The following is a 12,361-nucleotide window of genomic DNA, read 5'->3' on the forward strand; positions in this document are numbered from 1 at the left end:
AGAGACCCTACAATCATAAGGCATAATCCTATAAACAGGAAGTCTTTCATTTAACAATTTAGGGACTGCCTGGGTATATAAAAGAAGACACAAAATACTAGGAGAATTAATGAAAGTCAAGTTCTTAGCAACTAAGAATGACAACAAGAAAACAGGAATCTCTTAATTCATATATACTTAAAAATAAAGGAAAAATAGCAAAATAAATCAAATCCAACTGCTCAGCTCTGCTGTCGGCTCAATGCACAGGAAGGCCCTGTTCTGAGTCTCTGTTTGTTCATCAGAAGGGACTTTTGCGCTGATGTCTTACTGCAGAATAAAGCCACATAAAGTGGACAAAGGTCTTACAGTCTCCTAAGCCTCTTTTAGTGTCCTTCTGAAAACAAAATGATTCCGGCTGTATTTTGTAACTGTTGGAGAATTTTTTTCCAGCAGATATCTTTATGTTAAGAAATTACAAAAATATCAATAGGAAGTATGTAAGGGGGGAAAAGAGAAAAGGTCTTACCCAAAAATTACAAACAAAAAAAAGGGCCACGTTATAAAAATCCAGGACAAGGGAAAGAAACCAGGACAATACCCTTCCCTACGATGTTAGTACTCTGCGACCCGGTTCACATGGCATCAGAACCGCACTACAGAAACTGAAATGGGCCTAGGCTTCAAAGCAATTTCTAGGAATTAAGCAATAAAGATCTTCAATTTTTAAAAGAGTTAAGAAGGAAAATTAATAATTAATGGTTTAGTACTAAAACAATTACCATATATACACTGGGTTTTTTTAGCCCTCTTTAATGCAGTTTTTGTGGTAAAATTAGGTTCCTCGGGTGATAATCGGGTTGGCTTATACTCAAGTATATATGGTATCTATTGCAGTATAGTTTTACCCTCTAATGGAGTGGTCGGTGACTTTTACAAATATGCAAATTTAGGCAGGGATGTCCAAGGGACCTACTGAGTACAGAGGTAAGGGTGATGGCAAACCATGGCTCACCGTCGCTTGGCTGAAGAACAGAGTGCCTTGCCAGTGGCGTCCATCATTTTGCCAGCTGGAGTTATATCCCGTTCCGCTTGAAACTTCAGAAAGAGCCCCAGTTCATTTTCTTCCTCTGATATAACTAGAAAAAAGCATAGTTTATGTTTTTAATTTCATCATTTCTTTCAAACACATGTACAACTAATATCCGCACAATAACAATTTTCAATACATAAGAATTACTTAAGGGAGGAATAAGAGAGCCTTATTTTATTAAATAAAGATTCTGATTTCATATGTCTGGGTAGGGCCTGGGGATCTACTTTTTGACAAGCACTTCAGATGGTTTTAATGGTCTGGGAAACCCACGGACTGGCCTTTGTAAAGACTGGTTTCAATGACTTAAAAAAAAAATTAAAGGCTATTCTCCTAATAATAAAATACAAAACTACAAATTATGAATTTCCAAATGTGCAGACAATTGTTTCTTACAAGGTATTTTTTTCTTATTTAAACTTGCTAAGTTATTCCTGACTCCCATCTTGGTTTCCATTTCCTATGCTCCATAGCCCAGGCCCATAAATGGCAGTAGGTTAGCGGCACCTGAAGGAAAAAGGCCTGGCCAGGTACTCCCAAAAAATCAGCCATTGAAAACCCTTGGAGCCCAGTGTGACGCTGATACACCTGGGGCCATGAGTCGACATTAACTCAACAGCAACTGACAGAGGATAAATATTTAGACCAATCTGACTCATTTTAAAGTGTCTTTTTGTATTTTTTTCTAGTGAAGCATTTTAATTGTATTGTAAAAAATATATCAGTTTACAACAAGTTAAAGGTAAAAAGCAAAACAAAGAAATGGTCCTTTACTACATAATTTTTGAAGTAAGACACACTAGACACAATAATAATAATAAAAGACAAGTCCAGGAATTGAATTGTTCAAACTGTAAAGTTAAAGTTCAAAAAAAGTGGGGCAGGGGGTGTTTACAAATGTTAGGCCTAACTTCACAGGTAGAAAACTTGAAGCTACACACTGAAAGGGCTGCTTCTGGCCACCTGTGAGGCAGCAAGCGCACTCAGGCTGTCTGTCCTGCCACCTCCTGCAGCTTCTCCCTGCTGTGCCTGCAACAGTGACCCCAGGAGAGAGGCAGAGCATTACAGCGAGGGTGTCTGTGCTTTCTTTTGTATTATCTTTAATAAGACCTTGTCCTCTATTATCAACAGCTAATCTAATCTAGAATGGGCAGAATTAATATTAATATTCTGATTACTTCAGGGATGCACAGATTATGTTTCTTTTCAATCAGAACATCGTAAAACACACCTCAATGAAAACTACTAGAAAAAATTAATTTTTATATGATGATTCAAAAGATCCCATGAAAACCAGACTACTTCACTATGACCAAGTATCAACGAACTTGATTCTCATTGAGCCTGACTCCTGTAAGTGCAGGGAGCGTAGGCGATGAAGCGGAATCCGTGCTGATGCTCTGTAAGGCTCTGCCTGCCAAAAATGACAGAGGTCCCACAACCCTGGTGTTCACCCTGTCAGGTGGTTCTCATGAGGGTTTGGAGTGCTAGGCTACTCTACACCATTTGTATAATGTATTCCCGTGAGAAGATGTATTAACAGAATCTGCTTCAAGAAATCACACATTTGTACATTGTCTCAACGAGAAAGTACACAAATCATTATATGCGGATCTCTCTTGTTTTGAAATGCTACACCAGGGTGCCAAAAGAACTAATGATTTCAGGGTAAAATGCAGGACACAAAAATAGCCAATGTTTCTATGTTCTTTGTCCAATGAATGTAATTGATTGCTTTATCTCTTGAAAAAATATTTAAGGTCCTTAATAATCTAACTCTAACATTCCTGTTCACCTTAGCTCTACTACAATGCCCAGTTACAAATCTGCTGCTTATGTAGGCTGTTTTCATTCTTTAAGCTCCCCTCACTCCAAATCTCTTCTTTTTCTACGTACTCAACTTATAGAAACCCTTTACGTTTTTTATCTCAATTATCATCTATCTACCATTACTGTCATCAAGTTGATTTGACTCATAGTGAATGGTCCTTTACGGTTTCTGAAGCTAAATCTTTAATGAACAAATGGTTTCATCGTTTTCCCTCAGAGCCCCTGGTGAGCTTGAACTGTAGACCTTGTGATTAGCAGCAATACCTAACCCACAGCACCAGTAGGCCTCCTATCATCTAGAGTTGAATTTGCGACTTCAGTTATTTTCACACCTGGGATTCAGAATGATGTCTGTATCACTATTCTGTACTCAATTATACTATTTTGTGTAATCTCTTACTGTACTACAAAAAGTTGTTTCCCCAACTATTTCTTTGGGAAAAGCAGAGAGCCTTGCTATTTTCAAATGCTCATAACATACTTGAATAACCATGCAACTGAATATCTTGCTTTAATGGGATAATGTAAGAGCTTTGGTTATAAAGTAACGAGATTAATTTAAATAGCTCCACATAAAAGTCATACATTCATTGAACAAATATTTATTAAGAACTGATTAATTGCCAGGTATTATTTCTAAGTTTTGCAGGCAAAGAATGAAATAAAAATAGCTTAACTAGAGTATATTCTAGAAGAAAAAATATAGCTAGAACATACAGAATGTTGAATGTTATTAGATGCTTGCTGCCTGTGCATGTGAAAGTTGGATGATGAGTAAGCAAGACTACAGAAAAATTGATGCATTTGAGTTACGGTGCTGGCAAAGAATACTGAAAGTACCAAAGACTGCCAGAAGAACAAACAAATCTGTCTTAGGAGAAATACAGCTAGCCTGCTCCTTATAAGCAAGGATATGTATTTTGGATATGTTATCAGGAGAGACCAGTCCCTGAAAAAGGATATCATGCTTGATAAAATGTCAACTAAAAGAAGACACTCAACAAGATAGACTGACAAAGTGACTACAATAGGTCAAACATAGTAACAATTGTGAGGCTGGAGCAGAACCAGGGAGTGCTTCATTCTCCTGTAGACAGGGTCATTATGAATTGGAGCCAACTTGATGGCCCCTAACAACAATCATTACAACGGGAATTACTGAGGGAGAGGGGCATTGCATTTTATATATAAAGTCAAGAAAGCGATGGTTCACAAGAAGTCATCTTACCAAACACAAAGAAAGTAAGGCAGCCCGCAAGGCAAATACAATGCCTGCTTTGGAGGAGACCAAGGAGAGGTGAAAGTTTTAGCAAAGGAGATCAAGCAGGTGACCAGGATCAGAGAAGTGGCCAGGTCCAGTCGGACCAGACAGCTACGATAGTTAAAACAAGAGAGGAGACCCAAAGATTGGGCTCCAATCTGAAGAGGTCTAAGAGAAGAGAACCCAGCAAAAGCAAGATACTAAGAAGAATGACCAGTAGGAGGGAAACTAGGGAAGTATGGTTATATCTAGAAGGAGGCATAATCAACTGTGATAAACAATCTGATAAGTGAAATAAGGATTGAAAATTGGCTATTGGGTTTAGATCTTCGTGACCTTGCCAAGAACAATTCCATGGAGTGATGGGGGTGAAAACCTGCTGGAGTGAATACAAGAGAAGCTGAGAGAGAGGAACTGGAAACTACACGGGCAGTTATTTCCAAAGTTTCTCTACCTGGGAACATAGACAACACAAGACAGTAACTCCATAGGCAAGTAAAGCGTCAAATGAGTGACTTTTCAAATGATGAAGGCAAATAAATTGGCAAGAGAACTGAAAACAATCAAGGTGAACCTGATGCGTAAGATGGACACTAGAGCTTTTGGAAGATGAACTGGTGGTGCAGAGGTTAGAACAGTCCATTATAAAACAGAAGACTGGTTTGATCCCAATACCCACTCCGGAAAAAAGATGTGGCCCTCTGCTTCCAGAACAACGTATAGTATAACCTCGGAAACCCTGCCGGGTCCCCAGGAGTCAGCATCAACTCAAAAGCTTTGGTTTGGGGAGAATGGGTCACTCTAAATAGTTATATTGTGTGGTAAGAAACAACAAAGTAACTCAATAAACTCCACTTTTACACTAAGTCTTTTATCTTAAAAAATGCAAACTAATGCTTTTGTAAATGAGAATTATCTGATAATCTGTAATTCCATACCATTGAGTCTGAGCTGATATTTTTCAACTGTCTTCAGAAGTTCAGTGCATGTCTCTTGAATGCAGTGAAAAACCTTGAAATATAAATTTTATTAGAACAAATTTAAGAACCACAGATAAACATACATTATCAGTTATTAGCACTTCAATGTTAGACATTTTTTCAAAAGTATGTCGATATTAAAAATGTTTATGTTCTTTGCCTGTGAGCACTTGTTTTCTTTGAATTCTTCTGTAGGAAGCACATTTAGATTTCTCCCATGAGTGAAGTCAGAAGGAACACTTTTCAACACAAATAACTAAAGTTTGTTAATTTTTCATCTTTTTCCATGTTTGTTATGGCAATAGCTGAGATTCATCTTTTGTAAAATAAAATAAAACACTTAACAGATGAAGGTCTATTTAATTGGGCCTATATTTTTAAGAATTCCAACATGATGATTGTATTCTAAGCCTAACAGAGCCCTTGCTTACAAATATATGTGTTACCTTAAATTGCTGTGTGTGTAAAACTAGTAAAACTGCATTTAAAAACCCAGTTTTTTTCATTTAAATTACTTAAAGTACATGACAGCAGTTCTCTCTAGCTAGTATAATTATTTTAAAAAATAAAACATTTATAGGCTTAACATTGTTGCATGGGCATTTTTACATATTTAAAGACAGCCAAAAGAGACATTATGAAGTAGTTCAATAATGCTAGCCCTTAACAGAAACAAAAACTGTTTTCTTATTTGATTTCAATGAGATATAAGATCTCACATAAAGACCCTTCAAAATATTATGATATATAATAAATATATGGTCCCAAGTAGGAATGTATTAAATCTGTAAATATTAAGCTTAAAGCTATAATACACATACCATATATAGAATTTTTTCTATTAGGGTGAATCGTAAGAGAATTTTCTTAAAAAATCATTTTATTTGGGGCTCATACAACTCATCACAATCCATACATCCATCCATTGTGTCAAGCACATTTGTATATTTGTTGCCATCATCATTCTCAAAACATTTCTACTTGAGCCCTTGGTATCAGCTCATTTTTCCCCTCCCTCTCTGCCACGAACCCTTGATAATTTATATATTATTATTATTTATTTTGCCCTGTCTTACACTGTCTGACGTCTCCCTTCACCCACTTTTCTGTTGTCTGTCTCCCAGGGAGGGGGTTATATGTAGATTCTTGTGATCGGTCCCCCCTTCCAACCCAACCTCCCTTCAACCCCCCCGCATCGCCACTCTCACCACTGGTCCTGAGGAGTTTCATCTGTCCTGGATTCCCTGTGTTTCCAGTTCCTATCTGTACCAATGTACATCATCTGGTTTAGCCAGATTTATTTAAACAGAATTGGGAATATGATAATGGTGGGGAGAAAGCATTAAAGAACTAGAGGAAAGTTGTATGTTTCATCGGTGTTACACTGTACCCTGACTGACTCGTCTCCTCCCCACGACCCTTCTGTAAGGGGATGTCCAGTTGCTTACAGATGGGTTTTGGGTCTCCACTCCACACTCCCCCTCTTTCACAATGATAGGATTTTTTGTTCTTTAATGCATGATACCTGATCCCATCGACATCTCGTGATCACACAGGCTAGTGTGCTTCTTCCATATGGGTTTTGTTGCTTCTCAACTAGATGGCCACTTGTTTATCTTCAAGCTTTAAGACCCCAGATGTTACATCTTTTGATAGCCAGGCACCATCAGCTTTCTTCACCACATTTGCTTATGCACCCATTTTGTCTTCAGCAATCATGTCGGGAAGGTGAGCATCATGGAATGCCAGTTTAATAGAACAAAGTGTTCTTGCATTGAGGGAGTACTTGAGTGGAGGCCCAGTGTCCATCTGCTACCTTAATACTAAACCTATAAATATATGCACATAGATCTATTTCCCCATCATCATATATAAATATATTTACATATGTACATGCCTGTATTTAGAAGGAGTAATATTTTTATGCAATGAGTTAATGACTTATTGAATTCCGCAAATACTAACTCGTAATCTGTGAGAACGACCTTCTATTCAGAAGATCTGATTAATAGTTGGATATAACTAAACTATTCTAAGGGCAAGTTTGTATTTATTCCCCTAAATTCTTCAGTGTGAAAGCGTGCTATATATCATTTGCCTTGTAGTCCCAAGTAATAGTCAGTTAAATGCAATATATACAAGGTTGCTATGAGCCTGAATTGACTAGATGGCAAAGAGTATGTCTTTGTTGTTACATGCATGTGGTAGTTACATACTTTCATGTCAACCTTAAGCTATAAAAGTGGAGGGGTGGAGTCTAACCTGTCAATCAGATTACAGATTGATGGTGCCTCCGTGTGGGCGTGACCTCATAAGGAGGATCCTGGGAACCTCCCCGCTCTCTCTGCCTTTACCCTCATACTGGCGAGCCGCTCTGAGACCTGTCAGAACCCTGGAGATGCACCACCACCAATGAATCCACAAGATTTTGCACCCACCTCCCTGTGATCTTCCTGTATTCTAGATCATTGCATGTGGCTTCATGAGTCTGAAGAGGGACTGATGGACTAGAATCGTACTTACGAACTAGAATTGGACTTCTGGACTTGATCTGGACTGGGCTGGGAAGTCTGCTTGATACATAATTACTTCTTGATATAAAGCGCTCTCTTATGAGTGTCTCTGGATTTGTTTCTCTAGTCAACCCAGTCTAACAGAATGCAATATATTAAAAAAAAAAATCCTCAGATTTACCTCAAGTTTAGCATCCAGTTCAGCATCAGATGCCACCACATGCTCATCCTCTTTTTTTCCTGTGGCTTTGAGAAAGACCTGTTTAGTTTTCCAGTATTTCTTCTGCATTCTGCTCACTACTGACTGGCTAACTTCTGGTCTGGGTGGCCCAGAGGAATCCATGGGGTGGCTACAAGGAACAGACTCAAATTAAACTTCTTCAAAAATATTTTGAATAAGTATCTATTGAGTCCATCTGCTACCTTAATACTAAATCTATAAATACACGCACATATATCTATTTCCCCATCATCATATATAAATATATTTACATATGTACATGCCTGTATTTAGAAGGAGTAATATTTTTATGCAATGAGTTAATGACTTATTGAATTCCGCAAATACTAACATGAGAATTAGTAGAGAGGGAAAAGTACATAAGGTGGGGAGAGAGAAAAAAAGCTATCTTGTTGGTTTTTTTTTTAAAGAATAGCAGGGAAAACTATATTTCAAATATTCTTGATAAAGTACCCAACACTAAATACTTATGTCAAAAAATAATATTAAGGCTAGTCCCTGGCACAGCTTAGAATTCTATTTGCACATTTACCGTAAATGTCAGGCCAGCACCTCCCCCAGCCCTCAGGTAAGCCTGGAGTCTCCAGAAGCAGAGGTTCTCAGGTTACAAGCATCAAATGGGATAACGCACACAAAACCTCTTCTGTTAACTGAAACGTTGTATATACGTCCAAGGAATTATTACAATTATTACATACAACCTCTAAATAAATAAGAATGCATAGAATGTAGAATTTTAAATTGTTTCACTGACAAAATTACTTTAAAGGCATCCCTGAGAAAACCTGAAAAAGAGGAGCTTTTCATTGGATGCATTTGTAAATATAAGAGTGCACAATTAAAAATGCAAATTGACCACATAGGAGCCCCCAGAAACCTCATGAGAGACTTTCAGTTTGAAATTCAAAGGATGAAAATCTCAGTCCAGTAAATCTGGCCTCTTTCTAGAAAATTTGTGTTTTGTTCTACATTTTTCTCCCATTCTGTCCGGGACCTTCTATTGTGTCCCTGATCCGAACTGTCAGTCATGGTAGGCAGGCACCATCTAGTCCTGGTCTCAGACTAAAAGAGGTCCACGTGGTTTATTAGTAATGTAGATTAGTTTCTTCTTTGAATATTATTAAAAACTATAAAACACTGTTGAGAAAAATTAAATGAGAAAATTTAGAAGTACATCCATAAATATATAGCCAAATGATTTTTATGAATATCAAAGTAATTTAATGGCAGAATCATTTTTTTAGCCAATAGTAGTATAATAACTGGCTATCCAATTGCCTGAAATTGGCCATATGTGTATCTATATACAGAATTGTGTCTATACACAAAACTGAACATGTACAAAAGATGTAAATGTAATCTTTCCAGCCTTGTGGCAGACAAAGATTTCTTACACTATAGTAAACAGCAAGCACAAAAAAATGATAAATTTCATAAAAACTAAAAGCTTTTGCTCTTTAAAAGACACCATTAAAAATGAAAATGGAACATATGTATTTGCTACATATGACAAAAGACGTGTTCAGAATATATAAAAATGCTGTTAGGTGTTGTTGAATTGGTACCAACTCACAGAAACCATAAGTACAACAAAATACTGCCCAGTCCTGCATCATCCTCACAGTCATTGCTATGTTTGAATGTATTGTTTCAATCAGTGTCCATCCATTTGTTTGAGAGTCTCTTTCTTTTACACTAACCTACTACCTTAACAAGCACGATGTCCTCCTTCTCCAGGGACAGGTGGGCCCCTCCTGATAACACCCAAGGATATGGGACAAAGTCTCACTTCCGTTGCTTCTGAGGAACATTCTAGTTACACTTCTTCCCGGACAGAGTTCCTTGTTCTTCTTGCAGTCTACTGTATATTCAACATCATTCGTCTCCACCTTAATACAAATGCATCAATTCTTCTTCCCAATTCTCTAGTCAGCGTTCACATGCATACAAGGTGAGTGAAAATACCGTGGCTTGCTTGGTTCCAGTGTATTTTATTCCTCAAAGTGATATTTTTGCTTTTTAACACTTTGAAGAGGTCTCTTGAAGCAGATTTGTCCAGTACAATATGTCATTTGATTTCCTGACTGGTGATTTCATGGGCATTGATTGTGGATCCAAGTCAAATTAAATCCTTGGCTACTTTAATCTTTTCTCCATTTGTTATGAACTTACTTACTGATCAGTGTGTGAGGAATTTTGTTCATTTGTGTTTAGGTGTAATCCATATTTTGATCTATATCAGCAGATGCTTCAAGTCCTCCTGGCTTTCAGCAAGCAAGGTTATATCATCGGCATGTAGCAAGTTGTTTACAAGCCTCCCGCCAATCCTAGTGGTGCTGCATTCTTCTTCACATAGTCCATCTTCCCAATAATTTCCTAAGCATAGACTGATTAATTATGATCAAAGGATACAATCCTGACACACACCTCTCCTCTGTTTAGTCTAAATACAGAACCTGTTGAACATAATTTAGGGTTTGGAATTCCCATATTCCAGAATTTATCCATAATATGCGATGATCATAATAGTCTGATGCTTTGCATGGTCAGTAAAACACAAGTAAACATATTTCTGGTATCCTCTGCTCTCAGCCACGATCAATTCGATAGTAGTATTGATATTTCTCATTCTATGTCCTCTTCTGCATTAGGCTTGAATTAATAGTAGGTTCCCTTTTGATGTACTACTGCAACTTATTTTTCAAGTATCTTTAGCAAAATTTTACTTGTAAGTGATAGGATTCAGTAATTTCCACATTCAGTTGGATCATCTTTCTGTGAAATGAGCACAAATATGAATCTCCTCCTTTCATTTGGCCGGCTAGCTTGCAGGATTCCATCTGCTTGCGGGAACATCTCAGTTGGTATTCTGTCATTTCTAGGAACTTGGTTTTTCACCAGTGCCTTTGGTGCAGCTTGAACTTCTTCCCTCATACAACAGTTGTTTTGTTTTGTGTGTGCGTGCATGTGTGTGTTTCATTGAAAAAGACCTTTGATTATGAACTAGGTGAAGGTTTGCAGAGTAGATAATCAGTTTTACATTCAGTAAATCACACACATTTTATTTTTATTTCAATTTAGTATATTCTTTATCAAATCCTACCCCCTGAAATGATTGAATTCTGTTTTGCTACTGTGACTCTGTATTCCTTCCATTGTCTTTTGATGAATTTTGTGTCAGTCGGATTTACCCATGGACTCTTTCAATACTGAAACTTGAGGCTTACATTTCCTTTTTCAATCTGAGAAATGCTAGGTGTGACGCTGTTGTTTTCCGCCCTGGTGGCTTTCTAACTCCAGTTCTTGCACATTTCGTTGTAACACTTTTCTTTGTATTCCAGAGCCACCCTTTGAACTCGTCAGTTCAGCCCTTTTACTTCAGCATGTCTTCCAATTGCTTTGGTCCTTTTAAAAGAGCATATGAATTTGCACAAACTCACAAAATAATATATACAAGTAGCCAATAATCATATAAAAAGATGCTCAAAAAAAAAGATGCTCAACATCTTTACTCATTAAGGAAATGATAATTCACACCTGAAAGAGATAACATTGTATACACATTTAAATTTGCTTTAAAAGGCTCAGAAAGATAAAAATTAAGCTTGCCATTGCAAGTGTTGGCAGGGGTGAAGAACAATTAGAACTTACACACAGCTGCTAAGAATGTAAAATGATATGAAACCTTCAACAGAGTTTGATAGTTTCTTATAAAATTAAACATACACTTTAACCATATATCCCAACAACTAGCTGTATTCTTAGCTATTTACCCCAAAGAAATGAAAATATATGCCTATATAAAAACTTGTACATAGATGTTTTACACCATCTTTATCTATAATGCCCCAAATTAGAATGTCCATAAACCAAAATATCCATCAATAGGGGAGTATTTAAACAAATTATGGAAAAATAAATAAAATAAACAAACTATGGTCTATTCATGCAACAGAGTACCCTGTGGGAAACAGAAAGATTTCTCCCAAGTTGTCTCCCCCAAATATATGCCAAACTTAGCTGCTTGCTACACGTGGCGAATGACTATACACTTGGAGGTCATCAGAAGTAGGTCAGGGGTTATTCTCCCTAAGAGCTATTAGCCATCTAGAGCAAGCAGTCACCAGTTTATCCCACAACAAGCAGGGCCCACTCCCTTCTGATAAGGATAGTAGTTGTCTGTTTCCTTGTAGGAGACCCCAGAGAGGTCAAGCCCACCCAAGGGTGACAAAGGTTACGCCGCCATCATGAATTGAGGGTCCATCTAGTCACATGTATACCTCTAGTCCCCTCCCTTCCTATGGGCACACCCCTAGCTCATCCCCTTCCTGTCACACTTATGCCTATTGTACATCCCCTTCCTATGATGTATATGCCTATGGTACTACCCCTTCCTGTGACATGTGGTCACCTATGATTACGCTCCCTTAAAATGATAAGCCTTGGTTAGCAATAAAGCTGGGC

At 37.5% G+C, this 12,361-nt stretch overlaps 1 protein-coding gene across 3 annotated transcripts in view; it reads right to left on the reverse strand.

Annotated features, from left to right (window-relative positions):
- ICA1L (islet cell autoantigen 1 like) overlaps positions 1-8,001 on the reverse strand; it is a 50,247-nt gene extending 42,246 nt beyond the window's left edge. For all 3 annotated transcript variants that reach the window (XM_045297109.1, XM_045297113.1, XM_004701540.2), the window contains exons 1-3: positions 7,838-8,001; positions 5,102-5,174; positions 995-1,118 (exon numbers count right to left, since the gene is read on the reverse strand). In XM_045297109.1, coding sequence (XP_045153044.1) covers positions 995-1,118; positions 5,102-5,174; positions 7,838-7,999 — 359 coding nt within the window. In that variant the 5' untranslated portion in view covers positions 8,000-8,001. The remainder of the gene's footprint in view (positions 1-994; positions 1,119-5,101; positions 5,175-7,837) is intronic.
- Positions 8,002-12,361: the final 4,360 nt, after the last annotated feature.

This window comes from Echinops telfairi, unplaced genomic scaffold (assembly GCF_000313985.2).
Source record: "Echinops telfairi isolate 266 unplaced genomic scaffold, ASM31398v2 ScPeMD7_3;HRSCAF=10, whole genome shotgun sequence".
In the NCBI taxonomy this organism is placed as follows: Eukaryota; Metazoa; Chordata; class Mammalia; order Afrosoricida; family Tenrecidae; genus Echinops; species Echinops telfairi.